The sequence below is a fragment of the Macrobrachium nipponense genome, chromosome 9, assembly GCF_015104395.2.
Source record: "Macrobrachium nipponense isolate FS-2020 chromosome 9, ASM1510439v2, whole genome shotgun sequence".
Classification (NCBI taxonomy): Eukaryota; Metazoa; Arthropoda; class Malacostraca; order Decapoda; family Palaemonidae; genus Macrobrachium; species Macrobrachium nipponense.
In genome coordinates, this window is record NC_061110.1 from 50,893,467 (window position 1) to 50,912,837 (window position 19,371).

The 19,371-nt window shown below is 42.3% G+C and overlaps 1 protein-coding gene across 1 annotated transcript in view; it reads left to right on the forward strand.

The window, feature by feature from the left end:
* Positions 1-290: 290 nt before the first annotated feature.
* The window catches only part of LOC135218267 (splicing factor 3B subunit 2-like), a 170,621-nt gene continuing 151,540 nt past the window's right edge, over positions 291-19,371 (forward strand). Inside the window, 1 exon segment of the mRNA XM_064254442.1 lies at positions 291-384. Within this exon segment, the coding sequence (XP_064110512.1) occupies positions 366-384 (19 nt within the window). The 5' untranslated portion in view covers positions 291-365.

Here is a 19,371-nt window from a genome sequence, read left to right on the forward strand (position 1 = left end):
TGAATTTCTGTTGATGAGCATAAACAAACTGAGCTCTTTTGCCCTGTTGTTCCTCTCTCATCTTGCCCCGAAAGGGGGCGGGGCACTGTTACCTAACCAAAACAAATAGAAAATTAGTGAAATTCGTGAATTTTGGGATTTAACTGCAGGCGAGTGAAACTCTTAGCTATTATTAAATTACTAGGTAAGTATAATTAAAGCTTTATTTTTTCATAAAAATGTCATTTTTACCATGTTGTTTATTTCGTCAAAATTACAGATTTTTCTGATTACATATTTCACATTTTCCAGGCTTGAAAAATGAGCTTGTAGACCGTTTGTATGAACACTTGCAGCCTGATGGTGATGATGTGGGACCCAAGGACATGGATGAAGAGAAAGAAGGTGAGTTTCCCAGTAGCTAAATAAAATTTATTCCAGCAGAAATATGCACCTTTGCTTCCATAAATAGAGAGTACTCAGTGCTCATGTTTGTGTGTATCTATGCCTATCTATATCTATATTCTAGAAATACACACACACACACACACACACACACACACACACACACACACATATATATATATATATATATATATATATATATATATATATATATATATATATATATATATATATATGTTAACGGGATATTAATCTCGTTTTTATTTGGTAAACGTGGAACCCCGAGTGTCAGGCAAACCGATACACAATCTCTCTCTCTCTCTCTCTCTCTCTCTCTCTCTCTCTCTCTCTCTCTCTCTCTCTCTCTCTCTCTCCTCTACCTCTTTCTCTCCATTCTAACAGGTAATCAAAATGAGAGTCATAGTTATATGAAAAATAACTATTTATTTAACAATGGAAAGATAATAATCCAAGTCTCACTGACTAACTTAACTCAGTTAACCCCCTAACATTAAAATGTCTAAAACAGTAATTTGTCACACCAATTGTCTATTCTCCCATACAGGACTCTCGGGTCCCCCCTTTGCCAGACCACTCAATTTCCTCGCCAGAATTGTCTGTTTCAAAGATACGAGAAACACACTCGTTAGCACACATAAGTTTAAAGACAAAGTTAAAGATTAAACATTCTTACAATGTATAACAAGCCATCCCCTTTGGCTAAAGTAAAGGTACACTCACCCATTGCCAACCAGGATTCTCACTCACTGATAAACAAAAACTCTTTGGCATCTGCCATCGTGGCTCTGCCTTTTCTCCTTCGGATCTCTGTGCAAGTCTTCCCATAGACTTGGCTAAAGACGCCATTATCAAAGGAAAGAGGCGCACACGCACATATGAATGCACACTTCGTTAATACCCCTCGTTACTAGTCGCAGCCAGTTTCTCAAAGGCACTTTGAACAAAGGCCCAAAAAGGTCACAACGAACATATTAAATATATTATTAATTACAACCCCTAGGACTCAGAAGCTCGGCCACGCTAAATTGCTAGCTCCCGCCTAGCAAATGGTCAAACAAAGAGCTCATACATATAAAAAAACATTGGCTGGCTTAAAATAAAATATAAATACAGTGTTCCCCCCGTATTCGCGGGGGATGTGTACCAGACACCCCGTGAAATGTTAAAACCCGCGAATAGTTAGAACCACCATTAAAAATGCTTATAACTGCCTATCTTGAAAGTTCAGATACCAAATATATACCTTTAATAACATCCTACTTCAAATATACCTAAAATACTAAACCTATTACTGTATTAATCTTTGAGGTTATATTATTATATCATTTCAAAGTCATCTTAAACATTTTACCATTAAAAATATATACCTACAGCCAATAAGAGAGAGAGAGAGTGACCAGTGAATGGCAACATCATATATCTGACCATCAAGAGTGAAATTATGAATGTTGTACATTATATCAAATTCTCTGCATATTGGCGATAAGTGTTGATGAGTCGTTGGAGACCTTGCACTGATGGGAAATCAGAACCATATCATCAGTGTAACAGAGGTTGTTTTGTAGTTGTTTCATTAACAGTGCATCTGATTGGGAGTGAGTTAAGTTTGACATTCAAGGCATCTGTATACGTATTAAACAGGTATGGAGAGAGAATCCCCCTTTGCCGAAGCCTGTCAGGGAGCCGAAGGTGTACGATAATACGTTACCCCATTTGACACAGAATTGCTATGTGGAGAACCAGCAATGTAAAATGCCAATTAGATATAGGGGTGTGCCCCTTTTAAGCAGCTTCAGGTAGTTTACTCTGTCAAATGTTTTCTCCACATCTACAAAACAAAGGAAAACAGGAGAGGCTGATGATAGGTAGTAGTTCAGCAATTCTTTAACCAGTATGTAGATGCAGGTGTCGGTTGAGTGGTTGCTTTAAACTCGAACTGGTTGTCAGTGGTGTGTAGAAAAGGGAGAAGTCTCACTAGAAGAACAGACTCTAGTATCTTCGATGTGATCGTTGTGATTGCAATTGGCCAATAGTTGCCAGGGTCAGCTGCATCCTTTAGCTTGTTTTTGATTAATGGTATCAAGTGAACTAAGAGTAGGGAGTCTGGAAGAAACTGGTGAATTATGCACGCATTGAATAGGGCAGCTAGCAAAATTTAAATTATCGGATGGCAGAATTTGAAAGCCTCTGTCTCATATGATGTCTTTTTGTACATTTGCTCATAAATATACCAAATGGCTGCTGTTGGTTTTAGTTCTTATCTTTTACAATGGTTATAAATGTAATTTTGCAAAGAAAAGTGTTAAAGAAATATTAGTAAGAACGTGAAAATAAAAACTACTGAATCTTCGTTGTCGGTAAATTTACATAAATGTTTTTTAACAAATAAGCTAAGAATTTTGTACTAATTTAATTCTTATCTGTTTTGATATTGTGTGAGCTGTGATTATAATTTTACAAAATAAAATATGATTATTTATTAGAAAAAACATACAGTGGTACCTCGAGATACGAAAGGCTCAACTTACGAAAAACTCGAGATACGAAAGCAAATACGAAAAATTTTACAGCTCTACATACGAAAAGTTTTCAAGATACGAAAGGTTGTTGCTGTAATGTCCCGAGATTCGCCCGGACCGCCGAGAACAATTTTAAAACTCCCACGCCGCCAACTAAGTAAACTCGCCACCATTCTCCCGCTCTCCCATTGGTTCCTGATGCTAGTCACCCCATAAGGTCCTGCTCTCCTATTGGTCAGCATCTACCCCTTGTGCTTTAAGTATTCTATTGGTAAAAGGATGCTGTAAATTGAAAAACTTATTCATACAATACATTTAATAAAAAAAAACATTAGGTAAAGATAGAATAAAGAATAGAAATGAACGGTTATTATACTGTTTGGTAGTTTCAGTAGTTGAAGAGAGATAATGAAAATTTATGGCTTACTGTGCAAAGTGATTGCTTGGCTATCGTTCGATACTCGTAAGTGCTGGATGTAAACAGAAGTTTGGAAGCATTTTTTTGTTTGTTTATTATAGGTAATGGTTACTTAATAATTATTTGAAATGAGTACATGCAATACATTTAATAAAAAAATGGTGAATTAGATATCATAAAATATAAAATAAATCAGACTGCCAACAAATACGTATTTTTTAGAATTCTTCTTCTTCTGTTTTATTGTTACGTTACGTATACGTATGTTTCATTATAGCTGTCAGTAACTCGCTATCTCCATTAGGTAAAGATAGAATAAAGAATAGAAATGAATGGTTATTATACTGTTTGGTAGTTTCATTAGTTGAAGAGAGATACTAATGAAAATTTATGGCTTACTGTGTGCTAGGAAAAATGATTGCTTGGCGTTCATTCGATACTCGTAAGACGGGTAAGAGCTGAATGTAAACAATCGATTGGAAGGTTTTTTTTTGTTTGTTTGTGTATTATAGTTAATGATTAATTAATAATTATTTGAAATGAGTACATACTGATTATTTATACATTTTATTGGCATATTCTAAGCTTTTAGCGTTTTAGGTTTAGATGTCAGAATCATAGACTAGGCTACAGTAGCAACCGCTAACATAGGCTAGGCTTATTGCTAAGGGACATATGCTAAAGTCCAAATATATGCAGTAAAAATGGGGTTGAACATTACATGCAGTTGATTATTACTCAAGTATGTACAGTATTTTGCTTTTTTGGAGTCATATTTCTTCCGTCGGCTCGGCGTCGTAACCCTAGAACATGTGTTTTAGGCCTGGAAATATAATTTACTGGGGTGTTTCTGGAGGGCTTGGAATGGATTAGCCATTTTACATGTGAAATGTGGTCCAAGATATGAAAACTTCATGATACAAAGGGCGCCTCGGAACGGATTAATTTCGTATCTCAAGGTACTGCTGTATATAAGTTGGTAGAATTACAATTGTTTTGTAAAAGAGGTCCCACAAGGGGTTGTAAGTAGCCATTTTCAACTTCTCGTGGAAGGTAAGGAAAATTTTTCGAATGTTTTTTTCTATCACCTTATCCATTGCATATCTCCTCTTTCCATTGATGTGTTTTTTTCGTAAATTGGCCAACCTCAAAGTTTACCTGTTTAGCCGTCCAGTAGGGGTTAAGGATTATTGCTTCATGTTTGCATCTGTATAAACGCAGTTATGGTTTGGATCTCTCGGCTAACATTCGTAACTATTAAAGAATCCACTTTGGTTTCGGTTCCATAAATCCTAGATTCCCTCCTAAAAATCCTTCCCAAAATTTTCCAATTAAACCGCTTGGCTGGTCCGACTTTATGTTTTCTAAATGCATTAATGTAGCTATTTAGTAAGTATGGCCTCCATTTAAACCCGTAAATTCAGTCAACCCAGGCCTTCTCTTGCAATGTGGGCTTGACCTTGCCCGTAGGATCATCCTCTCCTTAGTCTTCCTTAGTGCCAGATGGGTAAGATCCTCCTTGTGTCCAATCACAGCACAGTCTCTAGGGGCAAAGGACTAGGGACCTTAGACAGTGTTCTAAACTAAATCAACCTATGGCAAAATATGCCATGGCACCTCTGTTTGAGAACCTGTGTTAGGAAGCACACACTAATCTAGACACCTCTTTCACAACATTCTTGAAGGTAAGTTTCTCAAAGTGAGAGCAGTGGCAACTTACCTTCAATTTCCAGTCTTGACTGTTGTCAGTGTAGCCCAGTGGAGATGTAACTACATATTTGCCTTGCACTATTTGCAAGATGTAGATATTCAGTATAAATATTGCAAAGTATTTTTGCCCCTTGTTACAACGGGAACTCATATTCTGAACGATTAGGGTAATTAGACTCTAGGCTTTCCTGTTTACCTAGAAATTTTTTGGGGGGGATCATGAAGATGCCTATTTTGAGATAGGTAAGAGCCTTCATTCATTTACAGTAGTACTGTCTTTGCTCTGGTGGCCTAGGCACAAGGCCCTTGCAGGGAGCCTCCAGCATCTTTCCAGGGTCCATATACCCTAATGAATTAGCCCTCTCCTGGCAACATTACCATCAGATGGATTATAATCAGTAGGTAAGAAGCAGCTTATTCCTGGTGGAATTTTATTGTTTGCTGGGGGTTTATAATTATATATTTGTCCTTGCACCTCTTTCACAACTCGTTTTCTTCAATGTATGAATCAGCTATCATAATAGAAAGGTAAGATTCATTCAAAAACATAATATAGTAATGTTCATAATAAAGTATATTTTTCAAATACTTACCTTTCTAATATATATCACCTCCCTAACCTCCCCACTCATGTTGACAAGAAAAATAAAATAATCACCCGAGAGGATGGGTCAATAGACAGGTCAAACAACAATCCAATCAATTTTTTAGTTTTTGCACTCTTACCATCCTCCCACCTGTACAGGAATTCCATCTATCATATAGAGAGGTAAGTATTGAGAAAGTAAAATTTCTTTTAGAAATTTATATTTTTTATGGAAACTTAGTGCCAGCTGGAACCGGTTAAAACAATCTGAGATTGTAATGCAAGGAACCTATGAGATCTGGCAACGCCTGCTCGTACACGGTGAAAGTTGGTCAGACACCACGCAATCAGCCTCATGACGCCCAACTACACAGTGTAAAAAATTTAAAAATGCATCTCTTTTTTTTGTCTGGTTACCCTCTTTCTTGCCTTTCATGTATGGCATGTTCAGTCAGTGTACATGTACTATATCAATGACCTTTCAAGTATTGATAATGTCTACTACCTTTCATTTCTGGATGATAGGGACTACTTTTCATGTAAGGCATGGTCAGTCAGTTTGTATGATGTCACCTCACATCTGGCAGATGTTAGATATAAATGTTTGATGATGTTAGATGTAAAGGGTCTTGCCAGTTGCTAAATGGCATTTTTATACATTCAACTTACCTGTCAGATATATACATAGCTATTACTCCGTCGTCCGACAGAAATTCGAATTTCGCGGCACACGCGGCAGGTAGGTCAGGTGATCTACCCCCCGCCGCTGGGTGGCGGGAATAGGAACCATACCCGTTTTTAATTCATAATTTTTCTGTCGCTGGAATGTAAACAACGTTTGCAGTTCCTCCTGATGGATTTTCGTGTTTCATCGCCATCGATCGTCTGGGCTAACTTTTACAGGGAAGTAATGGATCTTTGGTTCGGCATACGTTTTTGTTAACTTTTAGAATTTTTTTTTTTTTTGATAAAATTAACTTCGAAAATTTAGAAGATTAGTGACGTGTAACTACCGAAGTTTTCGGTAGACACTCGTCCACTTTCACGAAAGTGAATTACGTATACTTTCATGAAAGGGAATTACTTATATTTATTCATTAATACAAATAAGTGTTAGAGTTTGATTGAGGAAATGTATATCTTTCTTCCTAGTAGGGGAAGTCAGAAAAGTAACTATCCTTTAGAACCTTTATTAGCTCTTGTGTTAACGAGCAATTATAGTAGTAACAGTACTAGTAGTTGTTGCATCCTCATCACCTTCTTACTCCGCAGAATCTACAATATCATATTCGCAGATTGTAGACTTTGGATATAGTAGTTCGAATGCGAACTCTTAGAACGTAAGAAGTGAATATAGTGTTCCCCCATTACAATGGAGGGTGCGTCTGATCGGCTCTGTCTCGCTCTCAGGTCTAGACCTCTTCCAAGCTCACAAGCCCAGAGGAGAAGGAATGTCGAAAACCGTAAGGAGGTTTCAGAGAATCCCCACCGGTCAGGCGTCCCCTCGGCAGGTTCTGTAGAGCGTCCCAGACTGCCAGGGATAGCCATTGGAAAGGCATCCTAAAACAGTGTTTCTCCCTTTTTTATGCGTACGATTCCTCGATGGATAGAAGAACTTGAAATGAATGAAATTGGCAAAGATCCTCGTATAATGCCTTCTGGTAGAATTATTCAAAATTAGAATGACATTAATCGATCCACCTTTCGGAATCAGGCGACGATTTAGCGCCTTCTAATATTAGAGATCATTCGATAACATTTGTGATACAGTCATTGTTCGAACATTTTTTTTTTCGCAACTAGACGAGAGCGCTATCCAATGGGGGTATGAAATTGTTATTTTAACATAAGATTCCCCATCGGTGCATATTTAGATATAAATCTATTATGATGAGAACGATTTAGATTGTTTGTCAATCGAATGAATTATATGGATCTCGTTGAGTGATAATGCATATATGTATGACTTTTAAGCTTCTAGCTCCTACCATGCTTAGGACAAATCGCTTTAGGACTACGGTATGGCAAGGCATAGACACATACCGAAATTTATGCTATAATGGTCAAGTGAAATCCTTACAAAATTTCCTAAATTAATACGGTTTACCTTAATGTAACAGTATTATTGAGGATTCTATTAAGCTAGAGTATGAGTTATATGATGCTATCGTGTCTTAGAGAAGTGATCGGAGAAGCATATCTTTATTGGTGGATTGAGAGTAGGATAGAACATTTTTCTTCGTGTTAGAAGAGGTTTCCATGAATTACCAGTACCCTTCTAGGACTTTCCTAGGAAGGAATAGGTTTAAAAGAATTGTTTAGACGACACCTATTTAGTTTCTAGACTTGTCGAAGTCTCGTTAGCTTAATTATGCTTATATAAAAACTTCCTGAAGTTCGATAATAATTTATAAGATTCCTTTATTTGATGGAGTAACTGGCAACTCTGGAAAGGGAAGGCCAGACTGCTTTCGCTTTGAAGACCAACCAACGCAGTCGCAGTACCATCTTGTTCTCAGTCGTGAGAGGTCGTTTACAGCTCTCTCCTGCGGAATGGGATAACTACGTATCTCTTCCCTACAATTGTGGTCTTAGCCTCGGATTGAGGGAATACTGAAGCTATCATAAATAATATAGTGTCTGCCTTTTGTTAGGAATCTTTCAATAAGAAGGATATTACAACCTTTCAATGCTGTTTACCTAGGTAACATGATTAAAGGATTCTAATGCAGCAGAACATGATATTATTTAATGCACTCATACTTACGAAAGCATGGCTTATTAGAATACATACTTAGTGAGAAGAGAGATGTAATAGAGATTCACTTCAAGACTACAGTATGGTTAAGTCTTTCGAAAAAGAACACAACCGTATTTAGAATCGGATATTGCGCAGAGTTGTATGAGTCGGTTGTGGGAAACATTCTTTAGTGGGAAATGGTTTCCCTGAATGGATTATACTGCGTATATAAAAGTTTTTCATAATAAGAACGGAATTAACATATGAAAGGATGTCGGGTACCATAAAGACACAGATGTTCTGGCACATAACATAAAGATAATTAGTAGGAGGCGCCAGCCTGGCGCAGATGCGCCACCCTGGCGCGGGTTGCGCCGGCCTGGCGCGGGTTGCGCCACCCTGGCGCAAGTTGCGCCACCCTGGCGCAAATTGCGCCAGCTTGGTGCAATAAGCCTAGAGCACCATCCAAAATATTTCTCGTTTGAGCGAGTTATTAAATAAAAGCAATACAAGAATTTGCGAGTCCGTGAGAACCTCGATCGACGATAATAACTGTTTAAGTATGTCTAACATTTATTGCAAAGAGTTGTGAGAACCTGCGAGAAGTCTTCTTCATAGATCTCTTAGCAAGAAGAAGACGAACAGTCTTCCTGTAGACTGCTTCCTTTTCCTCAAACCATGCCATAAGGAATCATAAGCGCCAGCCAGACGCCTGGCTCTAACTAGAAATAATTAGTTAATAGATATACCTTAGAGCAAATTATGCTTTCCTACATAGAGCTGGGAAGTTACTCAGTCCCTCGCACTGGAGTGGTCCTTCTCGTTCAGGAAAAAAGGGGGTGGGGGGGATACGGAAGAATTAACCGAGGAAAGAATAATTCCCCTTCCGATATACTCGTATTAGAGGAAAATTGAGAAGAAACATCCAACTATGGAAGTACTGTAGAATTATAGGATTCTTACAGCACCTCTTCTTATTTTGATATCGAGATTTCCTGACCAAGGTTGCGAGTAATAGGCCATAAAGGCTCCAGCCAGGCTTTAACCAGGCGATAGGCGCCAACCAGGCGCGAGCGCCAGCTAGGCGCGAGGCGTCAGCCAGGCGCGAGCGCCAGGCTTTAACCAGGCGATAGGCGCCAACCAGGCGCGAGGCGTCAGCCAGGCGCGAGCGCCAACCAGGCGCGAAGCGCCAGCCAGGCGCAAGATATCAGGATCTCCAATTTCTCAGTATTTGGAGATAGACTTTCCAAGAGTTTCCTCTTTGATAACTGACACAAGATCAGTTTTTTCCTGACAGTGACACAAGTTGTCGCGCAGGCGGCCGTGGCCTTTGTCAGGATTAACTGAAATTGCGGAAGTCTCTAACAAGAACAGACTTCTCATGTCAGGTAACATAGTGGTCGCGTGAGTGACTTCTTTCCTGGCAAGAGGAGTTGTTTTGGGAGAAACTCTTTTTGCCAGATCAACCCTCTACTGACAATTATTCTAGATATCGCACAGGCGAACGTAGTACGTGTCAGGATAAGTGGGTTCTTCTGCTTTATAGACCTTTACATGGTGAAGAGAACTGATATCTTTAGAGGTCTCTCGCTTTCCTCAACCTTATGAGACAAGGGATAGAAAATATATCGGACTCATAAGTTAATCTGGGTGCAGGTTTAGAAAGACCTTGGCAACCCCTTTTATATTGCACGTTTCGGCTAGTCCCTTGAACCATGCAGCTCCTCTTTCTCCTCTTTCATTGTTATTAACAGGATGGTATGTTATCCTACTCCCATGTAAACATATAACAAGGAAGACCTTGTAATGTTTTGATACTAGAAAAGACTCGTAGGAGCTCTCAGTATTGGGTGAGAGGCTCTTTCAAGTATCTAAACCGTACATTACGGCCTGATGTCCTAGGATAGGAATCTTGAATGATTCTCCTCGATCCTGGATCAGTTAGTAGGAGAATAGGATAATAATAATTTGTTTTGCAGAATAACGATGATAGATTTTTTCCATTCTCTCGTTGCCCAGGCACGAGGACAGGAAGAAAGAATATAAGAGAGGTAGCAATATACGCCATCTTTATGTTATAGAAAGGGGAATAAAATTTAGTCTTTTTTCCCTAAAAAGATAAACTCTTTAAACAAGAATGTAAGACAAAGGGCGTCAAAGAAAGAGAGGATATATGTTATGCCTCATTTTAGACTTAGTGAGGTTGGATTCTCAGAGGTCACGTTCTTCTCACAGCAGGTTTTGGAAGTCTTTCCAAGACAGTCTGAATATTCTTTCAACATCTATTTTAAATGGACCTTAACAACCTCTCCACTCTGAGTCGGTCTGCGTGCAGACTGACCAGAAGTGGACATGAATGAGAGGATGTTTCAAGGTAAATGACAGTAGTCATGGATAACATATATAATTACTGCAGATCATGCTTGAGGGAATGAGGAAACTGTCCTCTTCCGATACCTCTGTGAACCACATAGCGGTTTTTTCTTCCCTTTCAGAGGGAAGAATTACCTTTGTATATATCTGCTATCAAAGAACGCAGTAAAAGGCTATACTCTGTCTCTATAAAGGGAATTGGCAGATAGCAGTTAGCATTAAGATCTTCGGGATCTTACACAATACCTTCTTATACGACAAGACTTGGAGATCTTATAGTTACAATGGGATCCTATTGGGCCTCAGATTCCGTGTTCTGACAAGATGGAACTGCTCCTCATCAATGTCTCTCTTGGTACTAATCGACCAAAAGGACGAGTGAGATTTTGGGCTTGGAATCTGGAATCAAATTCTAGAAAGACTCGGCAATGGGTTCCTGCCAGCATGGTATGTTTGGCAAAAGAACTATAACCTTTTATTCCTGGATCAATGCTTTCAGATAAAGGATTCGTTGTCCAGGCAATGTATTTACGTTGTTATCTACAAAAGAAGATAAGATTAAACGTTTGCTGACAGAGTCTTTGGAATACGATGAGGGCTCAAAACTACTTCCCAGAAGGTTCGAAGAGATATATTTAAAGAGCTAGAAATCGGGAATCCTCCCAATTTCAGCTCAGAGTCTCCTTAAACTTCCAGGCTCTTTCCCTGCCTTCGTGCAAGGATAGGGAAGATTTTACAACGAGAGAACTCTTCAACATGTAGGAAGAGTGCTCGTTAGCAACTGAAGTATCAAGTATGATCCTCCTCGGAGGAAGACTGGTCTCTCGGACTATTAGATTTCCTATCGTCTACTGGATGTAGCCGACTAAATTACCTCCCCTTGTTGCAGAGGCCATAAGCTCAAAGTGAAAGAATTTCTTCCACCCTTTTCACCTTTTCTCCTGATAAACGATTGTGGATGTTCAGACTTTCGGACAATGTAGCGCCAATCAGGCGCCAAATGCCAAACAGGTGTTAAAGACGCCAGAGCAAGACAGTCCAATTAAACACTGTCATTGTCTGATGAGGAGAAGGAGTAGGCCTCCAATCTGGCGCAGATGCGCTAGAGGCGAATGAATCAGGCAAATAAAGTGTCCGAGTTGGACATCGCCAGTTTTCATCGAGACTCTTAACAAGCTCGAATCTCCAGCAAGTGGGGAGAAGTCAGCCAGGCGCGAGGAGCCAGCCAGGCGCAAGGAGCCAGCCAGGCGCGAGGCGCCAGGCAAGCGAAGCACCAGCCAGGCGCGAGACGCCAGGCAGGCAGGCGCCAGGCAGGCGCGCGCCAGCGGGCGCGAGGCAGCCAGGCGATAGGCGCCAGCCAGGCGCGAGACGCCAGCCGGCGCTAGGCGCCAGCCAGGCGCGAGACGCAGGCAGGCGCGAGGCTCCAGCAGAGGCGCGAGGCGCCAGCAGGCGCGAGGCTCCGTCAGGCGCGAGGCTCCAGTCAGGCGCGAGGCGCCAGTCAGGCGCGAGCGCCAGTCAGGCAGGCGCGAGGCGCCAGCCAGGGGCGAGGCGCCAGGCAGGCGCGAGGCGCCAGCAGGGGGCGGGCGCGGCCAGAACAGGCGCGAGGCGCCAGCTAGGCGCAAGCAGGCTCTGGGCTTCATCTAGAAGATACTGTTGCGAAGAAAGCCCTGGTCTTCTTTGGAAGAGTGGAATCTCTAAAGCACTTCTTGAGTAACTTGACGTTTCCTTCAAACAGCTAAGAATTAAAAGCGCTTGAAGTGCGAGCTTTTAACAATTCTTGTTCTTTCCATAACAATATGTCGTGAGAGTCATATTAGCTGTATAACGGGAGTATGCAACTCTGTGTTGACTTCTCTTTGCACGAAGGAGATCAAGTGGGCCGATGAGAGATCCTTCTCTCTTTGTTATACGTGTCCACGGATGCGTTGCTGGGATAGGGAGCCGACACTGATCCTTAACTAGTGAAATTAAAAGTTTTTTATTTTTTAATATTTTTTATTTTTTTTTTTTAATTTTTAACATAAGTGTATTTCTTTTCTGGGGTTATTTGAAATGAGTTTGGGGATAGCTCTTTTCAAATTAAGCACAACCCTCGTGTTAGGATCAGGTGATCGGGATCGGTTGTTGTGCTCCTTAAATTATGCCAATAGGCATTGGTGTATTGTCATGTAAGTGGATAAGACCCCATTGACAAATGACCACTAGATTCTGTCAAGTAAGTGGATAAGACCCCATTGACAGATCTACAAGAACTCTTAGCCATAGGTCACATCCTCGCTGAGGCTCTTGAGACGAAGCAGACTACTAGCAATAGCTAGGAAGTCGACCCTTCGTCTAAACACATAGGAACCAAGGTTTTATTTATTTATTACCTACAACGTAGTTGTTTACCTGTCTATTCAGTAATAGCTGTCTTTTACCCTCCACCAATGGTGTGAATCAGCTATGTATATATCTGAACAGGTAAGTTGAATGTATAAAAATGATATTGTTATGATACAATAAAGTTTTATACATACTTACCTGGCAGATATATACAATTAAATGGCCCTCCCAGCCTCCCTCAGGAGACAGCTGGAAGAAAAATTATGAATTAGAAAACGGGTATGGTTCCTATTCCCGCCACCCAGCGGCGGGGGGGGGTAGATCACCTGACTACCTGCCGCGTGTGCCGCGAAATTCGAATTTCTGTCGGACGACGGAGTAATAGCTATGTATATATCTGCCAGGTAAGTATGTATAAAACTTTATTGTATCATAACAATATCATATTTCTTCAAAAGCCAATGTTTAATGTATGACACTTACCTGGCAGGTATATATATATAGCTATATTCTCTGTTCCACCTGGCAGAAATTTCAAATCTCGCGGCAAACGCTAGTAACCTATTAGTAGTTCAGGATACCACCACCCCGTTACCGTGGCGCTAGCGCCAGGAACCGTTCCCACTTGGGCCAGATTTTTTCTGCCAGCCGAACGGCAACATTGTTGGTGGTTCCCACCCTGCTAGGATTTTCTTCTCGTTGCTGACTTTTCATGGATTTTTTGGTATCGTACTTGGAAACGTTAGCTTGGCATTCGCTTTGGATTGTTCTTGGAAGATGTCTGACACTTGTAGTATGTTTAGAGTGTGTGTGAAAGAGGGGTGTAAGGTAAGGTTGCCGAAGGCTTCGGTCGACCCTCATACCATTTGCAAGAAGTGCAGAGAGATTGTGTGTACTTGGGAGAGTAGGTGTTGTTGAGTGTGGAGAATTTGTCAGAGAAGGAGTGGAAGATATTTCTGAAATATGTTTTTTTTTGAAAAGGCTTGAAAAGAAAGATCGTGTAAGGAGATCTGTTTCTCATAGTGAGAGGTCGAATACTTCTAGTAAAAGGAGTGAATGTGTTTCCTCTCCAGCTCCTTCTAACGTAGAGTTGGTAGTTCCTTCTCCCCAGGTATCTCCTGCGCCCACTGCTGTATCGGAGGGCACGAACGATACACAGATTGTTAAGGTTTTCGCTGCCCTTGCGTCCATGGGAGACCAAATACAGCGCCTTACGGATAAAGTGAGTGCTTTTGATGTCAGTGAAAGTGTAGTGGAGGGGCGTCCTGATCGAGCCTCCTCTCGTGCTCCTAGACCTAGACCTCTGTCAAGCTCCCAGACCCAGGGAGAAGGCATGTCGACAGTCGAAGGGAGGCGAGAGAGGTTTTACCACGGTCAGGCGTCCCTTCGTACAGTCCTGTTGTAAGATCCCAGGCTGTTGCAGTTCGCCACAGAAAAGGCGTAACTGGGAAGTGTGCGTCCTCTGGTGGTTCGACACCAGAGCGCGAACATCGGTACTCGGTAGTGTCTCGCCCCCTCAAGAGGACGTTAAGGACATCGACTACTCATGATAGACGTTGCTCAAGATCGTGAAGCTTGGAGCAGCCCGGTTTTGGTCTTCCTCGGACGAGGACATGGTTCCAACCAAGAGGAAGAAAATTGTTGCGATCGAAAGAAGACTCGGTACGGCCCGTACGTTCCTGGATTTCGTCAAGAGACTCCCCCCAGTCCTCTTGCTTTTCCTCTCCTCTTTTCTCTCCTTCGGGTAGAGTCCAAGATCGTTCTCCTTTGCGTCCTAGTCCTTCTCGTCTTCCTCCTCCTCCTACGGCTGTTCGTCAGGAAGATAGTATGAAGGATTTCTTAAGAGAAATGCAGTCTAAGCTTGCAGTTCTCGTCGATTCATGGGATGCTCCCTTTGCAATGGACCTGCAAGGCGTAGGACGATTGCCTTCCCGTTAAGTCTTCCAAGAAGACGGACGACAGTGTTTGCGTGTCGAGGAATTAGGACACACGGGCTCTACGAAGACGGGCGATCGCGTAGTGTTCCAGGACGCAGGAAGAAGATTGTTTCAGGAGAAACAGGACGCGGAACCGCTGGTGGACGCAGGATGCAGGACGCAGGAAGCAGACGTGTCTACGATGGACGCAGGACGCAAGCGGCAGCACATCGATTCTTCTGTGGTTGTAGAACGCAGACGGCAGGACGCAGAGACTTCGTTGGTGACAGGACGCAGGCGGCAGGACGTTAATCTATCAGCAAAGCGTTACAACGATAGTGATCTGCAAGACATTTCTTCAGCAGAAGAAGAAGTGGACTTTGTTGAAGAGAAGAATGTTGAACCGTCTTCGGATTACAAGATCCTTACTTCACGTCTGCTGTCTATTTTCGAAGGGGAATTTCAGCCTACGGCGCCTTTATCTCCCCGTCTCAGTTTTTCTAAGACTAAGACTCCTAAGAAGTCCTCTTTTCTCAAGATGACTCTGTCGATTTCGGCCAGAAGGCGGCGACAACGAGTGAATAACTGGCTGAAGGACAAGAAAAAAGCGGGAAATCCTCTTTCACTTTTCCCCCAGCCAAGTTTAGCATCTAAGTCTGGGGTAATGGTACGCTACTGGAGAAAGTCTTGGCCTGGAGTACCTGCCTCCTCTCAGGGGATTTCTCCAGAATAGTGGACAGTTCGCGCAGACAGGCGTTGCAATCTGCCCAAGGTCTGGTGGACTTCGTCCGAGTTTGACCATCTTTTTAAGGGAATTTTTAGGACTTTCGAAGTCTTCAATTTTCTAGATTGGTCATTGGGACGTTTCGTTGGCGAATTCCTTAGAAGACGAAAATGAACAAGATATGGAAGTGGCTAAGAGCATTATGTCCTGCATGGACAAAGCTCTCAGAGATGGAGCAAATGAGCTGGCTTCATTTTTTCGCAGCAGGAGTTTTTGAAAAGAGGTTGCTTTTGTGCTCATCGCTTCTAAAGGCGTTTCCAACGCACAGAAATCATTGAATGATTCTCTCCCCTTTCAAACCAGCCTGTTTTCCATCAGAGTTATTAAGGTATAGCTCTGGCTCTTTCGCAGAAGGCCACTCAAGATTTGCTCTCTTCATCGGTAAGGAAGTTTTTCTTTTTACCATCCAAGTTGGTGAAGTAAACTCCAAAAGAATTTAGCCCTCAAACAAGGCCTTCTCAACAGCCCTTTCGAGGCAGAACATTTGCACGACCCGCCTTTAGAGGCAAGAGAGTACCAACGAAAAGAGGAGCCAAAACCACCTCTAAGCAATAAGAACTCAGTCCTCCAGACAGCAGTAGGAGCCAGACTTCAAGAATTTTGGGAAGTTTGGCAGAACATGAAGGCAGATCCCTGGGCCGTCAACGTAGCTCGGGAAGGGTACAAAATTCCCTTCTTAAAGAAACCTCCTCTCGCAACATCTCGAGAGCCCTGGGGGCAAATTACAACGATTTAGTGAAGAAAAAGCTCTGTGGGAGCAAGTCTCTTCCATGCTAGAGAAAGGAGCCATAGAACCTGTTCTGGATCATGAATCTCCGGGATTTTACAACCGGCTATTCCTGGTTGCGAAGTCCTCGGGAGGATGGAGACCAGTGCTGACGTAAGTCAACTGAATGTTTTCGTGAAAAGACCAAATTCACTATGGAGACGAACGATTCAGTACTGGCAGCGGTACGTCAGGGGACTGGATGGTTACCCTGGACTTACAAGACGCATACTTCCATATTCCGATTCATCCAGGAAGCAGGAAGTATCTAAGGTTCGTGATTCAGAACAGGGTCTTTCAATTCAAGGCCCTGTGCTTCAGCCTTTGCACAGCCCCCCAAGTGTTCACGAGGATGATGTCCAATGTAGCAAGATGGCTGCATCTAAGAGGGATCAGAGTGTCATTTTATTTGGATGACTGGTTGATAAGATCCCAATCGAGAAGTCAATGTCTGGAGGACATGAAACAAACGTTGGACTTAGCAAAAGACCTAGGTCTTGTGGTAAACCTGGGAAAGTCGCAGTTGAATCCCAAGCAACAGATAGTTTATTTGGGGATTCAGATATCGTCAGCGACTTTTTGGGTTTTTCCGTCCCCCGAAAGGCAAGCCCTATGCATTCGGAAGGTGCAGGACTTCCTAGAGAAAAACCGATGCTCAGCAAGAGAGTGGATGAGTACTGGGCACACTCTCTTCGCTAGAGAGGTTCATTTCTCTAGGAAGACTACACATGAGACCTCTACAGTTTATCCTGAAAGATTCATGGCCAAGAATCGCAACCGGAATCCTTCCAGTTTCTAATTCCTGCCAAAGTGAAGGAGGAATTAAGTTTTGTGGCTAAACCGTAGGCAGGTTAGCAGAAGGGATGTCGCTTCAACAGAAGAGCCCAGACCTCATCTTGTTTTCCGACGCGTCGGATGCAGGTTGGGGAGCGACATTAGGCCCTCATGAGGTGTCGGGTCTTTGGAACGAGGAAGAAACAAGTTGGCACATAAACAGGAAGGAACTGATGGCTATTTTCTTGGCCTTGAAGCACTTCAGAGAGTTGATTCGAGACAAGACAGTGCAAATCAACTCGGACAACACCACGGCTCTGGCATACATCAGCAAACAAGGAGGGACTCATTCTTTTCCCCTCTACATGCTGGCAAAGGAAGTTCTACTTTGGGCGGAAGAGGAAGACATCGTTCTGCTCACCAGTTCATCCAGGGGAGAAGAATGTGGGACGCGACATGTTGAGCAGAAGAGGACAACTTCTACCGACAGAGTGGACATTGCACCTGGAGGTATGTCAGAGCCTGTGGAAGTTGAGGGGCCGTCCGGTAGTAGATCTTTTTGCGACAGCCAGAACAAAAAGATTACCAACTTATTGCTCTCCGGTTCCAGATCAGGAAGCAGTGGCGGTCGACGCCTTCCTGATGGACTGGACAAACCTAGATGTTTACGCTTTTCCTCCATTCAAAGTACTGGGGAAAGTTATGAAGAAATTCAGGGAGAGCCAAGGAACGAAGATGACCTTAATAGCTCCGTTTTGGCCGGCCCAAAGTTGGTTCACAGAGGTACTTGAATGGACAATAGATACACCAAGAACTCTTCCTCTAAGAGTAGATTTACTCAGACAACCCCACTTCGACAGATTTCACAAGAATACCCTCGCTCTGGGTTTGACTGCGTTCAGACTATCGAAAGTCTTGTCAGAGTGAGGGGATATTCTAGAGAGGTGGCCAGTGCAGTGGCTAGGGCCAGAAGAACCTCCACAATCGCAGTATATCAGTCGAAGTGGGAAAATTTCCGGAAGTGGTGTAGGAAGAGGAAAGTGTCTTCATCCAGTACCTCTGTGACCCAAATCGTAGACTTCCTTCTATACTTAAGGAAGGATTTAGGATTGTCAGTGTCTACAATCAAAGGCTATAAGAGTATGTTGACCTCAAGTGTTTAGACACAGAGATATTGATATCTCTAATAATTTGGACCTTAGAGATCTGATTAGGTCATTTGGTACTAAGAAACAGCCGTAATGCAGACCTCCTGCTTGGAACCTCGATGTTGCCTTGTTGTCTTGAGGCATCTAACCTCAAGTAAATTCGACCCCTTAGAGAAAGCCTCTCTGAGAGATGTGTCTAAGAAGACTATCTTTTTAGTTGCTCTGGCAACGGCTAAAAGAGCTAGTGAGCTTCAGGCCATTTCAAAGAAAGTGGGATGGACACATGGTAATGCAGTGTGTTCATTCCAGGAAGGTTTTTTGGCCAAGAATGAGAACCCTGCGAATCCTTGGCCAAGATCCTTTGATGTCTTGGGTTTATCTGAGTTAGTGAGACATGAGCAAGAAAGAGTTCTCTGCCCAGTGAGAGCATTAAGGTTCTACATTGAAAGAACAAGAGAGATCAGAGGGAGTTTGATGCTCTTTGGTGCTCAGTCAAAGACCCCAGTAGATCCATGACAAAGAACGCTCTAGCTTTCTTTATGAGAGAGTTAATTAGAGAAGCTCACATGTTGTGTCAAGAACAGACCTTCGGTATCTTGAAAGTGAAGGCTCATGAAGTCAGGGCAGTTGCGACTTCATTGGCTTTTAAAAAGAATTTAGCCCTCAAGGAAATTATTGAATCGACCTTTTGGAGAACGAATTCAATATTTGCGTCTCATTATCTGAGGGAGATTCAGACAACCTTTGATAATTGTCAGACGCTAGGTCCATACGTGTCCTCGGGTACAGTATTGGGCTAAGGAGTTACCACCCCATAACCTTCTTTTAAGCTAGTATTTTATCAGGTGATGGTGTTGTGTTTATTGGTAGTCTGAGAAAAGTGTGTTTACTTTTTTCAGTCTGGTTT